Source organism: Heloderma suspectum, chromosome 2, assembly GCF_057233095.1.
Source record: "Heloderma suspectum isolate Gila_16-S chromosome 2, 16-S_ref, whole genome shotgun sequence".
NCBI lineage: Eukaryota > Metazoa > Chordata > Lepidosauria > Squamata > Helodermatidae > Heloderma > Heloderma suspectum.
This window is the reverse complement of record NC_139459.1, coordinates 404,632,674-404,655,620: the sequence shown is the minus strand read 5'-3', so window position 1 is coordinate 404,655,620 and position 22,947 is coordinate 404,632,674. Positions and strand designations below refer to the sequence as shown.

Genomic DNA, 22,947 nt, shown 5'->3' with positions numbered 1-22,947 from the left:
GGGGACATGATAGCACTCTTCAGACACCTGAAGGGCTGTGGCAAAGACTTATTCTCGGCTGCTGATCCAGAGGGCAGCACTAGATTACAGGGGGACAGATTTTGGTTGAACATTAGGAGGAACTTTGCGTGTAAGAGCAGTTTGTGCATGGAGCCATTAACCACGAGGGGTGCGTAGGGGCTCTCCCTTGCAGGAGGCCTGGGCAGCCACCCGTTGGGGATTCTCTAGCTTTTGATTTCCTGCATCGAGACCCCCAAATGCTCATGATTCTAAGTGATGCTGACCCTACACGGGATTCTCTAGGGGAAACTCAGTCAGGGTGATGAGGTCTCCTGAGGCTCAGAACCTGAAATGGGGGGGGGGGAGCTTGGGAACAAAGGGGAGGTGCCTGGTAGTTTGGAGGTGGAGCCTGGTGGCCAAGGGGTGGAGCCTAGCAATGCTTAGATTTCAAGAAGCAAGCCATTCCCCTTGTGAACGGACAGACCTGCTGCAGATTTTTACCCTGAGCCCCACCTTAGCCCAGGCCTGACTAGTGAAATGCCTTGGGACCTCCACACTCTATGCAACTAAATGGGTTTGAAACCAGATTAGCTGTCAAGGACTTCCCCAGGTGTCTCTGACCGTCAGGAATGGCGCGGATGCAGGGAGGACGCGCTAGTTTTGTATGTGTTCATCCCAAAGCCCCTGCATGGAGCAAGAAGGCCCAGGGACCCTGGACTGTGCTCTCCACGAGCCTCGCGACTGGGTCAAAACCTGCAAGGCGGATGGGCCCCGAGGCTGCGCCCCCACCCCACTCTGCCCTTGCCAAGAAGCCTCCTCCCCTACCACTCCTCCAAACCGTGCACCTGGCTGCGTCATTACCTTGGTCCCTTCTTTTCCAGACGGCCCAGGTAGACCTTGCTCCCCCGGAGGTCCTGGCGGGCCTGGGTGCCCCCTTTCTCCCATCTGGCCTGTTTCTCCTGCTGCTCCCTATCAGAGGAAGAAGGAGAGGCCTTCTCAGAAATGGCCACACCAGAGACACCCACCCCCCGCCTCCCGCACCCCCTCCCTCAAGTTTAAGCCCCAGCCCCCCTGCAGGAGGCAGCCGGGGTACCACGAGCGAGACAGCCCGGACAGTGACTACTTCAGAACGTCAGAACAACATGTTCCCCCGGTCCGCAGAGTGATCGCTGCTCCTTACCTGTGGCCCCACGACCCCCGGACCTCCGGGGGGGCCAGTCTTTCCTTGGAATCCCTGGGGCAGGGGAGGAGGAGGGAGAGAAAAGAGAGAGATGGCTTACAGCTCTGTTTCCAAGTGGGGTTTCTTCTGCCTCGAGCCATCCCACAGACCCGAGGGACACATCCGGCCTGATCATGTCAGGGGAGGTATGGGAGACAGGGCTCGCAAGTGCCAAGTCCCAGACGTGGCGCATGTGAGAACTCTGAGCATGTGCAGAGTGCTCAGGAAATCAGGGAGGGTTGCGAAGACAGGAAGCTGCCTTATACCAGGACCTCTGCTCCATCTAGCTCAATATGGGCCACACCAGGCTTGCCCAACCTGGGGCCCTCCAGATGTGTTGGACTATAATGCCTATCAGCCCCAGCTGGCTGGGGGCTGATGGGAGTTGTAGCCCAACACATCTGGAGGGCCCCAGGTTGGGCAAGCCTGGTCTTACATTAACTAGCAGCTACACTACACTAATTACACCATCATGGTCTGGAGCTGGAACCTTCTGCAGGCAAACCACTATGCTATGGCCCCTCCCCGCTCCTTTCCCATGCCAAGCCCCAGGTCTGGGAGACGTGGAAAAAGGGGGATATCCTGAGCATCTGCAGAGCTCTGTCTGTCTTCAGTTTCTTGCAGTTTCCCATTTTTCCAGTCTTACATTCGTTGCATCCCATTTCCACCTCCCATTGCTTTTCTTCCTGTTTTTTGTAAAGACCCACAGCCGTTTAAAGCCCAATGACTGGAAGCCTCCCTGGCCGAGGCACCACTTCCAATCCTCCACCCCATGCCTCAGTCAGGCTTGCCCCACGGCTTCCCCCGTTGGGGAGGATCCAGGGCGGGCGAAGCACTTATTGCACTGCTCCACCACCCCACCACCCGAACTGGTAGGACGAGGGCCTTGCTAAATAAAGGGAACTCCCCTGTTATCTCCAATCTGTTGTGGGAGATAACAGTGGCGTTCCCTCTGCAATTGGGAGGCGCAGCTCCCTGCTGTTACCTCCCATCACAGATCGGGAATACCATGGGGATTCCCCTTCCCGCCCCCTGCAAGCCCCCAGTAGCCTCCAGGGGGCAGGGCAGGGACCCATGGGGGGAGGTTCCCCATCCGGAGGTTCCCTGTCCCTCATCTAGCACCTCCTGGGCATCAGGATATTTGCAAACAATGCTAGATTAAACAGCCCTTGGGCCGATCCAGCAATAAACACCACATAAAGATGGAGTTAAGAGCATAATGTAAAGAACGGACGTGTGTCTAACCTGGGAGTAAATTTGGGAGCGACCAAAGTATATTGTAAACATGAGGAATCAGCATGGAAGGAGTGAAGATTTAACAAACAAAAAGAAAGACGAAATGCAATTGTAAAGGAAACTCAGAAGGAGTAAGCAGGTGGTAACATCGGAGGACTTGGACTAAGACCTTTTCTACAGGAACCTGTTAATCCACTGTATCTACTTTCAGTTTTGTCACAGAATTGAGATCCAAAGAGTACACAAAGAGCTTTTCCTTTCCTGTTTTTCCCCTACATAATCTCTAGGTGGCGCTGTGCTAGAGTATAGGAATAACACAAATAGGAAAATTCATTTTCTTTTGCGTTCACAAATAACACTCCATTTCCCTGCTCTAAAACCCCCTGGGAAAGTGCTCTTAAAAAACAGAAGCAAAACTGGAGGGTCACAACATCGTCCAAAGAACCCAAAAGTAAGGAATGATGACCACAAAATAAACGCCTTGTGTAGAAAAGCTCTATATCACGAGATTAAATATACAGATCTGAGAAGTGATTGTTTACCTGGCAACATGGGAATAAGAAGAAAAAAGCAGAGCAACTCAGCAGAAATAAGCAGAACAGAGTAGCGGATGTGAAGTAACCTAGAAGAAACCGCCAGTGTTCAAGACTAGCAGGGGTAGTTATTCCAGGGAAAGGTTAAGGATCACTCAGAGGAGAACTTACAACTTCTCCCCGCTGTCCAGGGTGACCAGGCAGCCCGTCCTTCCCGGGGGGACCCTGTGGACAGACAAAAGGAGAGGGGTCAGTGGCTGGGGGTGGGGTTGGCAGCAGGGGAGGGGCAGGAAATACATAGCCACTCACGGGGGGTCCTTTCGGCCCAGGGAATCCGTTCGGCCCTTGTGGTCCTGGCAGCCCCTGAGGAAGAAGAGGAGAGAGGCAGCCCATGAGGAGGGGCAGGAAGTCTTTGTTGGCTTTGGTGACGCAAACCGGCCCAGATGTGGCCGTGCCCAAAGCTGATTGCCCCACTGTGGCACAGGGCTTCGCGCTGGCACTGGGTGTCCCGGCACACATGCTGCACGTTATGCTGTCATGGAACTTGGGGTGAACAGCCCGTGGCCCTCAGATGCTTCCAGTGTGGCCTGTGAAGCCGTGGGGACCCTGCCCAGAGTTTTCCTTGTTAGCACGAGCAAGGGAATGCCTGGGACTTCCCTTGCCAGTACTACAGCCAGCACGGGAAGCCCTTCCCTCATCTCCACCCTCTCCAAGGGAAGACCCGGCATTGCCCTTGCCAGCCCGAACAAGGGGAAGCCCGTACGTGCGCAGCCCCTGGCACCCTTGGCAGAGCCCCGATGCAGCCCTTGGGGCGGGAGATGTGGCACCCCCCTGTCTTCGTGGGGCCTGAGGCCACACCCGTCGTCCCGCATCTCTGCCCACTTCTCTGGCAGTGTTTCAGCCCCTCTTGCTTTGAAAGAACCACCTCCAGACTGAACTCTTCTCCGAGGCCTTCTCGGATTCACAGAGATTTTCACTTCATCTCGCTTTTCCTCCTTCCTTACCCGTCCGGCTCCTTCCTTCCTTCGTCCTCATGTGCCCTTCTCTATTGAGACTATAAGCGTGCAGGCAACGTTTTATCCCCATTAACCCTAAGTTATACATGGGGCAGTGCCTTGTTTTTATGAGCTTTCGAAATAACAAATATATTTATAGTTGTTGTTGTTGTTAAATTGGGAGGGGTATCGTGCTCAGTCACTCACCCGTTCACCGAGGGGTCCGGCTGGACCTTCACTCCCGGAGGTGCCCTGTGTGATGGAGAGACATAAAGAAAGAGGAATGAGATTATTTAGTAAAGAGTGTGCGTGCGTGCGTGTGCGCGCGCACACACGCACACCACGAATACAGAAGGAAAACACATGCACACACTCAAAGGCAATTGTGAACACATACAGAGGTCTGTGCACACACAAATCTACTTGTGTAGACACATCCTTGTTCAGACACACTCTCAAAAGAGCCACTCCGGAAACCGAATTAGGCTCGATGGAGGGACAAACACAAGCACACCATCTCATGCACAAGGCTCAGATCAGCTTTTCCCGACTCTGTGGGAAAAATGCTACATTGGCAAAAATACATGCAATCTCTTCCACGGGTTCTGTCCTGCCTGGAAGAGGCTCGAATGTGCTCCTAAGCCCCATGCGAGAAAATGGCCTTAGAAAACTGTAAGCCGGGAGTGAGGAACTGGTGGCCCTCCAGACATTTTGGCCTACAACCCCCATGATACGTCAGCATTGACTATGCTGGCTATGGCTGATGCACGTTGTAGGCCAAAACATCCGGAGGGCCACCAGCTGCCCACCCCTGCTGTAAAGAGACACGTGCACACAGAGCCACAGGACGTCCCTGATCGTTATGAATGCAGACAGGGGGCATTTATAATGCAAATGAGAATTCTGGCCCCTGACAGTTTGGGGTGCATGTTACAGCGTGAGTGAAACAAGGACAGCCTGGTGCCGTCCAGATGCGTTGAACTACATCTCCCATCATCCCCAAGCACCATGGCCAGGGGATGATGGGAGATGAAGACACAGGAATCTGCCGCGTACCGAGACAGACCCCTGGTGCATCCAGCTCGGTACTGTCTGCCCTGACTGGCCGCAACGGCTCTCTCCCTGCAGCATCTCAGGCAGGATGCTTTCCTAACCCCCCGAGAGATGCTGCTTGGGACGGAACCTGGGACCTTCTGCTTGCAAAGCCGGGGCTCCACCACTGAGCTACGGCCTCCTGCAGCACCTCTGGAGGGCCCCAGCTTGGGGAAGGCCGGTCTTGGCATCTGTCTGAAGCGTTTTTGCCCCCCTGGCTCCTGCTTCCGCTCCTGTACTCATGCACACTCACTCTGTCCGTCTGTCTTTTCCTTCCTTCCTTCCTCCCTCCCTTCCACTCGCTCAGGAAAAGGGGCACCAAGACCCCTGCCGAGAGCATCTGTGACGATCCACAAGGCCCGCCGGTCCGCCAGCCCACAGCCCCCTCCGTGGCCCCTCCCCGCAACAACCACTGACCAACCTTTGCTCCTGCCTTCCCGGTGGCTCCTCGTGGCCCACGCTGGCCTCTGGGGCCCTAGAGGAAAGATGGGGAGGAGGGAGAGAAGGGGGAGTCAACAGATCCAGAGGCAGCTCACCCGGGTAGCCTCCCACCCATCTCGGAGAGCCCCAGCTCCTCCGGCTGCCAACGGCTGGAGGCAAAGCCACGGAACCCTATTAGTGTGGGAGCCACGGATCAAGCTGCCCGAGCAGGGAGGAGAACGGGGACGAGGGGGAAGGGGGACTGCAGCAAAAGGCACTGCTGCCTCTTTCTGGTGGCCCCAAGTGGGCAGATGCTGCCGAGGGCAGCCCTGGGCACAACACACAAGGGTCTGGCTGGATACGAGGTGCTGGCTTCTGCGTTCAGGGGGCCTCTGCTCTCATTTGAAACAAGATCAAAAAGCAAGCGTCTGGTCCTCATGGGGGAGAAGAGAGGCTTGAAAGTGCAGCATCATAGTTGATGAAGCCAACACAGCTGCTGTGGGCTGAGCACTGTTCCCGCCGGCATTTTCTGCAGCAAGCGCATCGCGCATAAACGGCTGGCACTCATGTGGGGGGACTCAGGAGCCACGGAGGGCCTCTGGGGAAATGCCACAGCTGGCACAACCCAATGCCAGCTCCAGCTGCTCCAGCTGAGAAGCCCACTAGACCCATTTTGTGCCTCCTTCCTATCCCTTGGGGAAGGCCGCTGAACCCTCATGGCATGAGTTTAGAGTCTAGCATCTTTAAATGATCTCCGCAAAGTCTTCTGTTGCCCCAGCCGTTCTTGTTAATCTGCTACTGTGAGTGCATTGTGAATTAAGCAACATGCAGAAACTGCTCTCCCTCGAGATGCGTTGGCACGGCCTGGTCATTGCGGGGGAACAAGGACACTGACAGAATGCGCTTGGAGCGCGAGTCACAACCTCCTGCAGGGCTGGGGGCTAAAATGGGTTTTGCCTGGGTTCTCCTGGGAGCAAGCTGGTTTGGACTGGGGTGGGTGGGGGAACTGACAGAATGATACTGCTTAGGACAAGCACGGCCTGCCTGTGTGCTTGCTTCTGCGGCCACTGCAACGCCCACTCAGCCTGCATGTTTGTGAGCAGGCGATTACAAAGACATCCCGAGCCTCTGGCACTCTCTCCTTCCAGAGGAAACTGACTCAGCAAAGGCTGCCCTGAACGTCTCACCGCCCAGGGAAGGTGTAAAACACTGAGGTGAGACACACACACCCCCAACCAAGGATCAGAGGCACAATTCGGCCTGACATTTCTGCGGCAGAAATACGTGTTTTTAACAACTGGGGGCTCTGCAGTGCAATGAGAATCCCAGTGTTTGGGAGCCTGGGATGCAAATGAGAATCTGCAGCAAATCCCCCCCACACACAAAAAAAACAAATCCCACTGGGGCTGCGGAGGGGGGAGGTCTTCTGGGCACCTCTGTTGCTGGAAATTAAGCTGTAGTTTGATGTCTGGAGACTGAGTGGGATGGACAAAAGCATGGCAGAGCAACTCCCCCCCCATTTATGCCACCTCCCCTTTCTCCCCAATCGTCCCCCCAGGTTACTCACCGAGGGCCCCCGCTCACCTCGGGGCCCGGCCTTCCCGGAGAGACCCTGCCAGAAGCATGAGAGGAAGGAAAGAAACTCAGGGGCTGATACCTGCAAACATCTCCTGTCCCCGCCCCTTTCATCTTCCCTGCTGCTGGCCCTCTATTCGTTTTAGCAAATGCAAGGTTATGATGGGGTTGTGACCTATGATTCTGCACTGGAACAAAATCCCAGCTATCCCAGTTACTAACTGGAACAGAGCAGCATGACTGTAATACGTCTGCACTTTAGGGATGGCGGAATTCTGGTTCTGGAATTCCAGACTATGAGGTTTGCTTTCTTCAATTGATACGGGACTTCTCAGGTTCCGTTCATTTCCGTTTTCCTTTGGCTCGCCCTGTCCCCCATCAAACCAACCTCCCCCCACACCCATTTCAGTCTCTCCTGGTCCACCTGGGAGGCTCTTAATAGGAGTCTTTCAGGACCTCCCAAACCAAACCTCTAGCAAAAGCTTCTAATCCCTCCTGGTGTCAGGAGCCCAAAGAGGAGGTACAGGTGGCAGGGAAAGAGGGGGCTACTTACCCGACCCCCCTTCTCGCCATTGGTCCCGGGGAATCCAGGAAAGCCTTGCGAACCCTGAGGGAAAACGGGCAGGTTGTTACAATGCAGGAGCGGCGGAAGGGACTCTCAACTTGAGGCGAGGCAGGAAAGGTAAGAGAGAACGGGAAGAGCTCCCGGGAACATGCAAGGCGGGCTGTGCAGGAGGCGTGGAGGACCCACGAGTCGGGAGACGCAGGGCTGCCTCGCAACGGGCTTCTTCACCCCACAAAGGCCGGACGCGTGGCACGAACATGAATTCTGCCACAAGGAGGCTGATGATGGACGTAGCTGTAAACTTCACCCTTCGCGCTTCACATTTGAGCAAAGGATGCTCCCACACTAGGCCTTTTCTTCTGGAATCCCCCCCTTTCCTAACTCACTTTTTACAGAGAATCCAGATGTCATTGCCTGCCCACTGCATTTCCATGTTGACTCTCCTCCCCACCCTGATTTGTGGCGATTCTTTTACAATAAAATGCAACTGCAGCACCAGTCTGTCCAATGTGTGAACTGGCAAAGCACTATTGAGCTGGCACCTATGTTGCTGGTTTTCATTTTGGTTTCATGTTGTTGTTGTTCAGCCGTTAAGTCGTGTCCGACTCTTCGTGACCCCGTGGACCATAGCACGCCAGGCCTTCCTGTCCTGCGCTCTCTCCCGGAGTGTGCTCAGGTTCATATTCATTGCATCAGTGATGCTATCTAGCCATCTCATCCTCTGCCATCCCCTTCTCCTTTTGCCTTCAATCTTTCCCAGCATCAGGGTCTTTTCCAGGGAGTTTTATCTTCACATTAGGTGGCCAAAATATTTGACCTGTAGCTTTAAACTTTTAAACGTTGTATATTATGTCTTATCATGCTGTGTTTTGTTTTTTTAGTTGTTGTGAACCACCCACCCAGAGAGCTTCTGCTATTGGGTGGTATATAAATGTAATAAATAAATACTGGCACATTTAACCACCTTTAATTAAGAGCTTCCCGTTTGCTCATTCATCATGGCTGGGGGATCAGTGACAAAATATTCCTTATATTTCTGAATGGCCCCTTATTTGGGGAGGAGTAATCACAGGTTTCCTTGCATTATTGTAAAAAAATATAATAAATATATCGCATAGAAAACACCAAGCTATATTTGTATCCAGTTGCAGTAGTATAAAATAAGGCAAAACCTGCAAGGAGGAAACTTTCAATTAACATTGCAGGTGACCTTTGCACAACCACCAGAGCAGAAGAGAAAGGCTGCTTGCTGGATTCATACTGACCTTGGGGCCCTGTCGCCCTGGATACCCGGGCAGTCCTGGCACACCCAGTTTGCCCTGTGTGAGAGAGAGAGAGAGAGAGAGAGAGAAATGTGGAGGTCTCATCCACACAGGAAGTACTGGCTGAAATCGAGGACCAGGTAGCCCAGAAAGGAAATCCAGAAAACAGGAACCCAGAGCCTTTCCCCTTCCAACCCCTGCCCCTCCCCTTGAACTCTCACCTTCTCTCCTATGAGCCCAAGGGGGCCTGAATCTCCAGGGGGGCCAGTCCGGCCTTTGGAGCCTTCAGGGCCATCTTCCCCTCGGGATCCTGGGACACCAACTTCGCCCTGAGCATGGAGAGAAACCAAAGAAGGTCAAGTAAACACCAGGATGAGCCATGGGAGCCCCAAGAAGCAAGAGGTACATCCCAATGGGGGGGCGCTTACCCGGTCCCCTTTCACGCCTATGTCGCCCTTGAAACCAGGAAATCCTTCTTCTCCCTGCAGGAAACAAAAAACAAAGGGGCGTTAGGGGACTCAAGGACACCCCTCCGGCTTCGTAGCTCTGAACGGCACCCTCGCTCTTGTGCAGGTCTTGGAAGGGGGGGCCTGAGAAGAGGCTATAAATGTATGCACAGTGTCAAGAAAGAGGATAAGGAGATGTTTTTCTCTCCCCCCCATAATACAAGAATTTCATGAAACTGAATGGTGGGAGATTCAGGACAGGTGAGAGGAAATATTTTTCCACACAGGGCAGAGTTAAACTTTAGAAAGTAGTGATGGCCCCCAACCTGAATGGCTTTAAAAGGGGGTTAGACAAATTCATGGAGAAGGCTATGAGTGGCTACTAGTCCCGATGGCGATATGCTACCCCCAGTATCAGAGGCAGTAGGCCCATGGACACCAGTGGCTGGGGAACATGAGTGCGAGGGTGCTGTTGCACTCGTGTCCTGCTTGTGGGCTTCCCATGGGCATCTGGTTGGCCCCTCTGGGAACAGCATGCTGGGCTAGAGAGTCCCTTGGTCCGATCCAGCACGGCTCTTATGTTCTTTTGTGGCGCCCCTGTTTACAAAATTCTCTCCCCAGAGAGGCTCACCCACCACTGAATTTGTTATCTTTCCAGCACCAAGCAAAGACTCTTGAGCTCTGCAATCTTATGCATGTTTACTTGGAACCCAGTCCCATTGTGCTCAGTGATACTGACTCCCATGTAAGTATGCATAAGACTGCAACCTCCTTCTCCCAGGCTTTTTTTAAGCCTTTCAGCATGGGCTATTTTCATCTGCTGCTTCTAGTTGTTGATCCACGAATTGAACAGAGCCTCTATCCGTCGTAAGAAACCTCTGACCGGCCTGGCCCAAATTATAGGGGAAATCCACCCATACAATCTTGTAGTTTGGAACGTGGAATGGCTCCCCCAAAAGGGTGTGGCTCGTTTCCTTTCCAAAGCTGAAAATAAAGTGTGTGTGTTTGTTTTTGCTTTCCTTTGGTCCAGTTTCCTTTCCAAAGTTATGTTCTCAGAGACACCAAGGTTACCTTCTCACCCTTGTGACCTTTCAAGCCGCGGATGCCGTCAATTCCCTGAAAGGTGATAAAAGATATTGGGCAGATCAGTGGGGGATTATTCTTCTGAAGAAACAGGAACAGCTGCAGTCTTGGCTCCCTTCCTCCCCACCTCAGGAAAAAAGCTTTCCCTAAGTTAGCCTTCCCTAAAACAGTATCCTCTTTATGCACTGACTACAGATGCCTATTAGTATTATTTTTATTTATTGCATTTCTATACCACCCCATAGCCAAAGCTCTCTGGGCAGTTTACAAAAGTTAAGACATTAAATACAATATAAAAAGTTTAAAAGCCATTTTTAAAAAGCCCATAAAAGCACACAAACGATATACACAAACACCATATCATTAAAAACAACATTGAACTATCAGACACAACTAAAGACACATCCAGGACTGATTAAAACTCAACATGTGCTGCCCAATGCCTGGGAAAAGAGAGAGGTCTCCTGGCGCCGAAAAGATAATAATGTAGGGGCCAGGCGGACCTCATCAGGGAGCTTGTTCCACAGATGCGGGGCCACCACTGAGAAGGCCCTCTCCCTCATTGCTGCCTTCTGACCTTCCCTTGAAGGAGGCGCTCGGAGGAGGGCCTTAGCTGCAGAATGTAGTGTACGGGTAGGTTCATTTTGGGAGACGCATGCCGTCAGCTATTGCGGTCCCAAGCCATGAAGGGCTTTATAGGTTAAAACTATTGGGATGGGAGTTGTAGTCCAACATATCCCTGCGGGCTTGGACTTGGGGAAGGATGTCCGAAGTGAATGAATGAGGGACGCCACAAGTTCTATGCAGGCTGAATATACCCCCAAGGCCTCCTAAACTGAGGGTTGCCATCTTTCTTTGCTGGCGGAGCTGCTGCGCTTTCAGAACTGGTGCACAACAAGCCAAAATTCAACCCATGAAGCATTTCCTGAACACAGGAGTTGAAGGGTTGAGAAAGCTCCCCCTGTTGAACTTCCGTGTCTTGTGCAGCCGTTTAAAGACAAAGGAGTTGGACACCGCTGGACACAGTCGTACAAAGATTTCAAGGTGGGCTGTGCCAGTCTTGTGTCAAACCCCTCCTGGAAGGCCATTTCCTGCTCTAACCCACAAGTTCTTCCCTCTTTTGCCTTAGAAGCCAGGGGGCCAGGCTAAAGAGCTCCTGCTCTCCCAAGGCACTTCCCCAAATTGCCAGCACCCCGCTGCCGCCCCCCCCCCCCGCTTTCTCAGCCACGAGGCCCTCGCTGCTCTCTGCCCACACCCTTTTACTAGAAACCCCAGGTCCTCTTTCCATGGAAACAGTCAGAAAACAACAGATCTGCATAGTCCAAGCAGGGGATTGTGGGTAATTCAGTCCCGCCAGGTCCCTTAAGCCAATCACACAGTTTAGTTACCTTTCCACCACGAGGGCCTGGGTAGCCAATCGGACCTTGCGGACCAGACGGACCCTGGAAGAAAGGAAAAATAAGACAGCAGGTCGAAGGAGGAAGATGAAATCAGAATCACAAGGAAGTTGGAAGGAGGAAGCTCCTCGACCCACGGAAATATCCTGCTCACAAATGAGGGTTGTTGACACTCTTCCCATCTACCCGCCGGCATGACTCCCGTGTCTTTTAACAGATTTATTTATTTAATGCATTTGTTTGATTTGTACCACGCCAGAAAACAGCACTCAAAGATGTATGGCAGGCAGAAATTCAACTGGTGCAGCTTTCCCCACCATCACTTCTCGGTTCCCAGAACAGCTGGATTTCTACCTGTCACACCAAAAGGCATGAAGAGCAGTTGCCCAGAAAGAACCATGACCCCTTTTCCCCACCCCAGTCATCTTGCTGCGACTCCCTGCTTAACTACATATTTCTGGACTTAAGGCAAAGTGAAAATGTGTGTGTGTGTGTGTGTGTGTGTGTGTCCAATGCCAGAGTTTCGTAGCCCAGTGTTCATTGTGGTTAGCATGGTATGTGTGTGTTACGTGTACCACATATACGTGTACCACTTGCGTACGTGTGAGGCTGTGCTGCCCCCTGCTGGATGGAATAGAGAGGTGGGAAGGCTGGCTTATGTGTTCATTACTTCTGCCACTTAGTGGCTGGAAGGGGCATAGCACATGAGTAGAGGTCCTGCGGACACAGGGGCGGCCGCCATACAGAGGGGCATACATACCAAGAATTAAAAAAAACACTGTGCAGCAATTCCAACTCTCCCCTGGGCTTCCTTTCTTACTTACTCTTAATTACATTTCTATATCACCCAACAGCTGAAGCTATTAATTTCTTAAACTATTTCTACCCTGCTTTTCCATCCCAAATGGGATCATCAAGGCGGCTCAGAATTCAAACCATCCATACAACAGTTCAAATGACAAAGGGCCCTGTGGGGCCTTAAAGTTGGAGGCTGCCATGCTAAACATGTCAGAGAGTTTCTGGAGGGGTGACAAGCAACCGTGCCAGTCTATTACAGCAAAACCAGCAAAGAGTTCTGTGACACCTTAAACACGATCATGTGCCTCATCTCACCTGATCTTGGAAGCTAAGCAGCGTCAGCTCTGGTTAGTCCTCGGATGGGAGACCGCCTGGGAATCAGGCTTCCTGCACTGAGCAGGGGGTTGGACTCGATGGTCTTGCAGGCCCCTTCCAACCCTATGATTCTATGAAACACTATTCTGCCTCTGAGGCAGTGGGCTATACAGTCTACTGAAGCTTATGCATGTCTGGTTGGGGAATGCTGGGAGCTGCAGGACTTTTTTCTGTCTTAACATGCATAGGATTGCACCTTTGGCCATTAAGGTGCCACAAGGCTCTTTGCAGTTGACACTAGAAAGTAAAACCACAGTTGAACTTAGAGGGACGTCCAAATAAGAGTCCCTGTTTTCTCTTTTTAATGGGAGAAACACCTTCAAAGCCCTCTGCAGCCTGGCCCCTGCTTTTCTCTCCACTTCTATATCCCAGAGTGTGTGATTTTCACTCCGCCTTCTCCACAACCCACCTTTGTTCAAGGCTCCACCTTTTCTCCCTTGCTGCCCTGTAGGCCTGGAACCGCTTCCCAGAACAGCGGCTTCCCACCCAGGGCCAGCCCCACCATTGGGCAGGGCAAGGCAGATGCTGGGGGGCAGGGGAGGCAGTGACGGTGAGGGGCTGGAGAACAGAAGTGTGGGTCACTGCCCTGCACGCCCAAAGCTAGCCTGCTGCCGTCTGGGGCTGTGGAGGACGCTGTCCCAGTGCTGAAGTAAGGAACACACTATACAAAGAAACAAACCGCCGGTCTGGCTGGCTGGCTTCCTCTGTACCTGGAATTGGGGCAGGGGGGAGCCATCTTGCCATTTGCCTCAGATGGCAAAAAATGCCTTGAGCTGGCCTTGAGGACACCTCTTTGACTCCCTTAAGTTCCCTCCCCAAAAGCCCTCCTTTTCCGTGAAGCCTTTGGAACAACCCTCTTATTCCCAGGCCCTCCTGCCCCTAATCCTGAGCGTGCGTAACTGAAACAGCCGCATTTCACGGCTTTCCCCAGCCTGGTGCTTGCCAGATGTGGGGGACTACAGCTCCCATAATCCCCCAGCCAGAAAGGCAGCAGGTTGGGTAAGGGAGCAATCCTATGCATGTTTAGACAGAAAAAAAAAAAGTCCTACAGCTCCCAGCTGGGGAATGCTGGGAGTTGTAGGACTTTTTCTGTCCAACCATGCCTAGGATTGTGCCCTAAGACTAGCATATTGCTTCCCTGTTTACTACCCCTGGAGCCTCCTGCCCAGCCTCTGTGTCAAAGTTGAGATTCTAAGCTCCTTGGAACAGGGACCCGCTCTCTTGTACTCTGTCAAGCGCTGAGCACACTGGTAGTGGAAAAACAACACCAGCCGAGCTCCAGTAGGGCATCTGTGTTAGGGTCATGCAGCAAAGACGACAAAGTCTTAAGCTAGTGGGTTGTATCACATGTTAGTCCTACTTAAAGTAGACCCACTGAAATGAATGGGACAGAAGTTAGGCTAACGTTGGATACAATCCTTACAACGCAATCCTATGCAGGTTTAGACGGAAAAAAGTCCTACAACTCCCAGCATGCCCCAGCCAGGGGTCCTGTGCCTAAACCTGCACAGGATTGCGTCATTAAAGAACCATCGACTGATTGTGGCCGGGGTGTTGAACCTCTTTCAATCTGAGGGCCAAATTCCATTTCAGAGAAGCTCTTGGGGGCCTCATTCCAGTGGTGGGCGGGGCCGAAAACAAAAGGGTGGGGCCAAAAAAACAAAAATCCCAGCATATTTTTGCTTTAAGCGCTTCCTGCCTGTAGCTCAGCCTTCGGAGAGGCATTTCGACCTTTTAGAAAGAGGAAAAAATAGCGCAAAAGCTGAGAAATCACCCAGTGATTGGTGGTTGGGGAAAAGGGGGAAGGGCCCAGGGAAGGAGGCGGGGCAGCCTGGAGAAACCTGGAGGGCTGGATCAGGACCCCAGGAGCGCTGGCCCTGGCCCTTGGGCCCTCTGTCCTGCAGCCTGGATTATGGCACTGAAGTATATGACATACTAGCAGCCCAATCCTATGCGTGTCGATTCAAAAGTAAGTCCCATTGAGTTCAATGAGGCCTACTCTTGGAGAAGCAAGTCTAGGATTGCAGCCGAAATCTCCCCCTCTTTAACAGCACCTTAAAAGCTCTCCCAATCATCCATGAAACATGTTTTGCAGAGCAATCCTAAGCATGTTTACTCAGAAGTAAATCCCAGGGGGGCTTGCTTTCTAGTGTGAACAACAAAGAACCTTGTGGCACCTTAAAGACAAAGAAATTTATTCTGGCATAAGAGTTTGTGGACTACAACCAACTTCATCAGATGCAGAATTAAGGTGCCCCTCTGGAAACTCTCTAGTGTGTTTAGGATGGAAGCCTTCACCTCTAAGGACCTATGGGGCCCTTTGGTGTTATGGCCCTGAGGCTTGCTGGTTGCTTCTGCCCACCAGGGGAGAGAATGCTTCTGTGGTCATCTCTCAATAGTTTCTCTAACACTTTTCAGCATGCAGCCCTTGTCTCTTCATCCTCACAACAGCCCTGTGCAGCAGACCACTGTAATCCCTGCTTTACAGATAGGATGCAGAGGGCCTTTGCAAATACTGGGGTGTGTGCAACAAACATGCAACCGTTACTCAGTTATTGCATGGAATCTGAGCTTCCTTTTGCAAAGGATGGCTCTTTTTTCAGGGATGGGATGTTGCAATTTGCTAGCACTCGAACCACACTCCATTATTTTTACAATGGATTCTTTCACAAACTACAGCAGGGCTTCAGCTGTATTCAGGACTGTCTGGAAAACAGGGGCTTTGCAGGAACCTGTGTTGCATCACTGAGGTGGCCTGTGGGGTTCACTCTGCACATGCAGAAGCCCCTGCTGGAGACAACGGTCCTCCGACAACAGCTTCAAACGCTTTTCACTCACCTGGCTTCCTTTGGTGCCAGGGTGACCCTCTTTGCCAGGGTGGCCCTGAGAGAAGAAGCGGGGGGTGGGGAAGAGAAAAGGAAGCAAGAGAGCAAGTTGAGTTAATCATGTGCCCACAGTTTCCATCTCCTTTTTGAATCCCAACATTGTGGGCGAGAAACTTCCATATGGTAACTTATAACCAGCCTCCGAAGACGCAGACCACTTGCCTGGTCCCTGACGTCATGCAGAACGACCACTGCGTTCCTTGCCCTTGACCAGAGAAAAGTGGAGGCCAAAGCAGGACGCAAAAGCAGAACACAGTCCTGGCTGCTTTTCTGTTAAATTTGGGACACCCCCTCCCCTTCACTGATAGATCTACAAAAACACAATAAAATAAGTATTTGGGTACAAGCCAGTTGGACTTGTTCCTTCCACACAGATTCCGGAATTCAGCTGGAGATTGTCATGAATATGCCAAGAAGGCCCAAAGGATGTAATAACACCTCACTTCCTGCTTAATATGGCCACCAGGTACACAACACCAGGTCGCTTCCCGTTTAACATGGCTACCACAGCAGCTCACTTCCTGTTTAACAGGGCCACCAGGTACACAACACCAGGTCGCTTCCCGTTTAACATGGCTACCACAGCAGCTCACTTCCTGTTTAACAGGGCCACCAGGTACACAACACCAGGTCGCTTCCCGTTTAACATGGCTACCACAGCAGCTCACTTCCTGTTTAACAGGGCCACCAGGTACACAACACCAGGTCGCTTCCCGTTTAACATGGCTACCACAGCAGCTCACTTCCTGTTTAACAGGGCCACCAGGTACACAACACCAGGTCGCTTCCCGTTTAACATGGCTACCACAGCAGCTCACTTCCTGTTTATCAGGGCCACCAGGTACACAACACCAGGTCGCTTCCCTTTTAACATGGCTACCACAGCAGCTCACTTCCTGTTTATCAGGGCCACCAGGTACACAACACCAGGTCGCTTCCCTTTTAACATGGCTACCACAGGAGCTCACTTCCTGTTTATCAGGGCCACCAGGTACACAACACCAGGTCGCTTCCCTTTTAACATGGCTACCACAGCAGCTCACTTCCTGTTTATCAGGGCCACCAGGTACACAACACCAGGTCGCTTCCCGTTTAACATGGCTACCACAGCAGCTCACTTCCTGTTTATCAGGGCCACCAGGTACACAACACCAGGTCGCTTCCCATTTAACATGGCTACCACAGCAGCTCACTTCCTGTTTAATAGGGCTGCGGAGGAGTATTTGGCTGCCGCGATGTCACAGCTCTCCAGGAAGAGCTGAGGAAACGGCCGCTAACTACTTCTTGAATCTGGCTGCTGGGGAAAACATTAGAGGTTGGGCCAAGGGAGGCCTGATGAGGGGCGAGGGGCAGATACTTACAGGAGGGCCATCAGAGCCAGGCATTCCAGGGAGCCCGGGTTTCCCAGTGGGGCCCTGAAAAAGGATGACACACGTCAGTGCAGGAGCGGTGGGACAACCCAACCCAGAGGTCTCCCAGTAGGGCATCTTGGACCATGTTACTGAGCAGCAATCCAGGTCTGGTGTAGCTCACCTTTTCCCCATGGGGGCCCATTGCCCCCTGCGGTCCCGGCAGCCCCTGAAACCAGAGAAGAACACACGGTGAAACGGCCCTATAGCTAAACTTCCAAGTAAACCTTCTGGGCCCCACACACCTTCCAGCGGCTCAGAAGTCCACCCTACTTCCCCCGCAGTGCCCATTCAGTTCTTGCTTGTTCGATGCAGTTTCTTTTGTCTTGATATGAAATGATCACATCAGGCTACGATGGGACAAGGACCACAAGCTTAGATGAGCTATTAGATGGTTATTAGTCATCTTGGCTATACTGAACCTCCATGATCAGGCAGTCTACCTCCAGGTTATCTGAGAGACCGTATCCTCCCTTATGAACCTGCCCACGTCCTGAGGTCCTCTGGGGAGGCCCTTCTCTCAGTCCCACCACTGTCACAGGCACGTTTGGTGGGAACCCAGGAGAGGGCCTTCTCAGTGGCTGCCCCACAGCTGTGGAACGCCCTTCCCAGGGCGGCTAGGATGGCTCCCTCCTTGATGTGTTTCTGGAAGCAGGCTAAAACATTCTTCTTCCAGCAGGCCTTTGGGACATAGTTGGAATGCTAAAATGCCGTTTTAAAATGCTGTTTTAATGTTTTAATATAATTGTAATTGTATTGTTGTTTAATTATATTTTAACCTTTGTATATTTTCATATGTTTAATTGTACATGTTTAAATGTTTGTAAGCCGCCTTGTGTCCCAGTATTGGGGGAAAAGACGGGGTATAAATAATAATAATAATAATAATAATAATAATAATAATAATAATAATAATGGCAAGTTGCTGGGAAGCAACACTGAGGTGTGGAGGCTGTTGCCTTTATGCCCCCTGCCTGTGGGGTTCCCAGAAGCATCTGGTTGGCTGCTGTGGGAAGCAGCGGGGGGGGGGGGGGGGGCTACATGGACCCTCCTGGCCTGACCCAGTTTCAGGGCCCCTCTTCTGTTTTATTCACTTACCTGCGTCCCTGGAGTTCCCTGCTGACCGGGGGGGCCTGGCTCCCCTTGCGGACCCTGGTTTAAAACAAAACAGAGAAAGTTGCACTCCTTTCGGTGCCAAGGTGAAGACCTTTTTATTTTTCCAGACATTCTAGCCTTTTAGCTCTTCTGTTTTAAAGCTGTATTTTAAATCTCTGCATTGCTGCTAGGTTTCGTTCTCATTGCACTTTTATATTGTAGTTTTAAGCTGTCATATTTTATATTGTTTAATGCTGTACTTTGTGGTTCACATTTTTGTGAACCGCCCAGAGAGCTTTGGCTATTGTGCAGTATAGAAATGAAATAAAATAATTTAAAAAATTGAGGTCATTGGCCACAAACTGGGCGGGGGGACACTGCCCCTGGCTGTACTAAACGAGATCCAAAGCAGTGGGCAAAATGAACCCATCAGGGCCTATCAGGGTCAAGGGGACAGTGAGAGGCACCCCACTTCTGTAATAAGGGCCTCTTAAATATTGTCCTACCTCAAAGGGGCAACTGTAGGAAGCACCAAGACAATGGTTGTGAAATGCCTTGAATATCTGATAAAAGCTAAGAATGGCTGTTCACACACACGCGCGTATTTTTATTTTATTTATGATATTGTGCATGTGTATGCATAAATGGTAGATAGATACACACACACATAGGTCAGGCATAGGCAAGCTTTTGGGGCTGTGGGCACATCTGGCAATTTGAGAAACTGTCCTGGGCACCACCACAAAATGGCTGCCATGGGCGGTGTGCCTAAGGGCAAGTAACCTGCCCAAAAGACCAAGCCCAAAGCAGCGAAGGGGTCTGAGCCTCAACACACTAAACAAGTCCTCTGAACTCACAGTTTTCAGCATCAACAGAAACCTATTTCACAGCAAGCCCAGCTGCCAGTAAGAAAATGTGATAATTTAGAAAAACAAGTGGGAGGGTTAGGGCACGTTGTGGGGCACCAAGAAAGGTGTCTGGGGGGCATTGGTACCCATGGGCACAACGTTGCTTCCTCCTGACTGAGAGAGAGAGCGAGAGGCAGTTCCTAAGGGCACAATCCTATGCAGGTTTAGACAGAAAAAGTCCTACAACTCCCAGCATGCCCCAGCCAGGGCCACACAAAACACATTAATAGAAGGATCACAATGCAAATGCCTGAAGGGAAGTTGTTTAAGGCCAACCAGATGCCGCTCGCGGGGGGGGGGGGGGTATTCACACTTTTTCAACAAATAAGTAAAGGAGATACAGTCAGAGAGACAGACAGCTGCATCTTTTCCTTCGATGCAGAACTGCTTCCAAGAAGAAAGAAGCAATGGAGCTTTGCGACCCACCAGGACACCCCGGGGCTACTCACCAGATTCCCCTTTGGCCCATGTGGTCCATCCATGCCGCGCACACCCTGTCAAGATCATGGAGAGACAGACAGGCAGAGACAAGGGGGTTAGTGCCAGGGCTGGGGGAAGGCGCTCTGTGTGACAGTGGGACCCCTCCCCAGCACTTACCGGTGGGCCTGGGATCCCTGGAGGCCCTTTGGGGCCGAGCAAACCTCTGGGTCCCTGTAAAGAAGGACAGGAGGAGTGAGAAAAGGAGGCAGGTCAAAACACAGGCACAGGGGGGCTTGATGGGTACATTCCATTTGCGCCCATGTGGACCCCATGATAACTGTTGAGCATAGAGATTTTTATTACTATTACATTTATTTCCCACCTTTTCTCCTCCTTAAGGAACCCAAGCCGGTATACATAATCCTCCTCCTCTCCATTTTGTCCTCACAACAACGACCCTGTGAGATAAGTTGGGCTGAGGGTCGGTGACTAGCCCAAAGTCACCCAATGAGATTCCATGGCCGGATGGGGACTAGAACCCGGATCTCCCGACTCCCAGTCGAGCACTCTTGCCGTGACACCACACTGGCTAGAGTAGAATGCAAGTGTGTGTGTGTTGGGGGGGCTGCGCAATGTGCCAGGCAGGCTCCGAATGTGCATGGAGCAAGGGCGCTCGTTCCCCTCCCTGCTGTGAAGCATCTGGTGCTTCACAGCAAGTCTCCAGGAGGAGAGCAGTTTATAGCATCAAGCATGGCACACGCATGTACACTGAGGTGCCAACTCTCTCCTTTGGCGGGGGGACAAACACCTGATCTGAGAGCCCATCTCTTTCCCTTCATCATTCCCCAACCTGCTGCCTTTCGGCTGTGTTGGACTGCAACTCCCATAATTCCCACCGATGGCCATGCTGGCTAGGAATGATGGGAGTTGCAGTCCAACACGGCCAGAGAGCACTAGGTTTGGGAAAGCTGCCATAATGACATCTGATTTCCTCCCTTTGCTCCCATGCTTCATTCACCGCTTCCCAAACAACAGAGTTGGCAGATACTCAAGTCTGGAAGCTCAGATCATTTTGCACAGCTCAGTTCTTTGTAGCTCCCCCTCTGAGCTTGGCGTCTCCTGCTTACAAGAACTTGGATCTGACCTGTCCCGCTCAGGTTTAACTCATGTGCTGCGTGTCCCGGCTAAGCTCAACAGCAAATGCAAATCAACTCAGATTTTGCAGCCCAGCTTATCTGCAAGGTTGTTGCTTGCAAAGGAGCTGAGTTGGTTTGCTAAATGCTGAGTAGGGAGGCTTCAAGGATTCAGTCCTTGCAAATTCTAGGATGAACTGCTGTGATCTGCATCTCCTGGACTAGCATGTGGACCAGAACGTACCTATCCATCCAATTTAGTGCTTCTCCAAATTTTGCAGTGGAACTCTTGGCTCCAAAAAAATACCCAAATGCATTTAAAAATGCATATTTTGAGATAAAAGATGGTTAGAAAAGCATATTTTGAGAGAAGACTCAAAATACATCTTGAAATGTGAATTTCCATGGAGATTTTTTAAATTAAAACAAACAGCTCTGATTAATGCAAGAAAGGGTCAGAAGGGATTTACGACTGAACACGTTCAAAACTGACAGAGATGGGAACAGACGGATCCATCCATCTCTACAGCTGAGCTCTTGAAACTCAAATGAGCTTTGCAGAACCTGAGCTGCCACATCCGAGCAGAGCTTTTTTAAAAGACCTCAGATATTTTGCAAACTAATTAAAATAACACTCAAGTTGTCCTGCAAGTAGAGTTCAGTGTAAATTTAGGGTTAGGGTTAGGCATTTCATCTGCAATCCTATACCCGCTTACCTGGGAGTAAGCCCCATTGAACACCCCAAGACATGTATAGTTGTTAGTTTACTGTGTGGTCTTAAAACACAGCAATCATAGAATCATAGAATAGTGGGGTTGGAAGGGTCCTACAAGGCCATCGAGTCCAACCCCCTGCTCAATGCAGGAATCCAAGTCAGAGCATCCCTGACAGGTGGCTGTCCAGCCTTTTCTTGAAGGCCTCCAGTGTGGGAGAGCCCACCATCTCCCCAGGTAATTGGTTCCATTGTCGTATTGCTCTTACAGTCAGGAAGTTTTTCCTGATGTTCAGCCGGAATCTGGCTTCCTGTAACTTGAGCCCATTATTCCGTGTCCTGCACTCTGGGATGATCAAGAAGAGACCCTGGCCTTCCTCTCTGTGACAACCTTTCAAGTACTTGAAGAGTGCTATCACATCTCCCCTCAGTCTTCTCTTCTCAAGGCTAAACAGGCCCAGTTCTTTCAGTCTCTCCTCATAGGGCTTTGTTTCCAGTCCCCTGATCATCTTTGTTGCCCTCCTCTGAACCCTCTCCAGCTTGTCTGCATCCTTCTTAAAGTGTGCTGCCCAGAACTGGGCACAGTACTCCAGGTGAGGCCTAACCAGTGCTGAGAAGAGGGGAACTAGTACTTCCCGGGATTTGGAAGCTATGCTTCTATTAATGCAGCCCAAAAGAGCATTGGCCTTTTTTGCAGCCACATCACATTGTTGGCTCATATTCAGCTTTTGATCGACAACAATTCCAAGATCCTTCTTGCTTGTAGTGTGGTTGAGTTACATCTTGTAACTGTGCATTTGGTTTCTTTTTCCTAGGTGCAGAACTTGGCATTGATCCCTATTAAATGTCATTCTGTTGTTTTCTGCCCAGCACTCCAGTCTATCCAGATCACTTTGCATTTTGTTTCTGTCTTCCAAAGTATTAGCTATCCCGCCCAATTTTGTGTCATCTGCAAATTTGATCAGCATTCCCTGCACCTCGTCCTCCAAGTCATTCATAAAAATGTTGAAGAGCACTGGGCCCAGGACTGAGCCCTGGGCCCAGTACGAACCCTCTTAATGTAAGATCCAGCAATCTAGCAATTTTGTTTTAATAACCCCTGTTTTCATCGTGTGCCAAGTATTGGAGGGAAGGGGTGGGGACTTCAGAGCCCAGGGGAAGGACCTATGGCCTCATTCTCACAAGCAGCAGATGAGGCGGTTAACCTGTGTCAGGGCTGTGCCCCTTTAGACCGCAGGTGAGGGCTCACGTGTCTGGACTGGAAGTGGTACGTCGCAGACACAAGCTTCAGCTGCTCATCTCTTTACGAGAACCCAGGGCATCTCTGGAACTTTCAAACGTTGGTGGACACTTATGCACAGCATCCTGGACTTTGCAGGATTCCCAGAA

At 51.3% G+C, this 22,947-nt stretch overlaps 1 protein-coding gene across 1 annotated transcript in view; it reads right to left on the bottom strand.

Annotated features, from left to right (window-relative positions):
• Positions 1 to 22,947, bottom strand: part of COL11A2 (collagen type XI alpha 2 chain) — a 96,041-nt gene that overhangs the window by 36,933 nt on the left and 36,161 nt on the right. The window contains exons 21-39 of the mRNA XM_084830270.1: positions 19,891 to 19,944; positions 19,743 to 19,787; positions 18,389 to 18,442; positions 17,415 to 17,459; positions 17,243 to 17,296; positions 15,835 to 15,879; positions 11,815 to 11,868; positions 10,415 to 10,459; positions 9,326 to 9,379; positions 9,119 to 9,226; positions 8,901 to 8,954; positions 7,624 to 7,677; positions 7,063 to 7,107; positions 5,497 to 5,550; positions 4,191 to 4,235; positions 3,298 to 3,351; positions 3,160 to 3,213; positions 1,181 to 1,234; positions 862 to 969 (exon numbers count right to left, since the gene is read on the bottom strand). Coding sequence (XP_084686396.1) covers positions 862 to 969; positions 1,181 to 1,234; positions 3,160 to 3,213; positions 3,298 to 3,351; positions 4,191 to 4,235; positions 5,497 to 5,550; positions 7,063 to 7,107; positions 7,624 to 7,677; positions 8,901 to 8,954; positions 9,119 to 9,226; positions 9,326 to 9,379; positions 10,415 to 10,459; positions 11,815 to 11,868; positions 15,835 to 15,879; positions 17,243 to 17,296; positions 17,415 to 17,459; positions 18,389 to 18,442; positions 19,743 to 19,787; positions 19,891 to 19,944 — 1,080 coding nt within the window. The remainder of the gene's footprint in view (positions 1 to 861; positions 970 to 1,180; positions 1,235 to 3,159; positions 3,214 to 3,297; positions 3,352 to 4,190; positions 4,236 to 5,496; positions 5,551 to 7,062; positions 7,108 to 7,623; positions 7,678 to 8,900; positions 8,955 to 9,118; positions 9,227 to 9,325; positions 9,380 to 10,414; positions 10,460 to 11,814; positions 11,869 to 15,834; positions 15,880 to 17,242; positions 17,297 to 17,414; positions 17,460 to 18,388; positions 18,443 to 19,742; positions 19,788 to 19,890; positions 19,945 to 22,947) is intronic.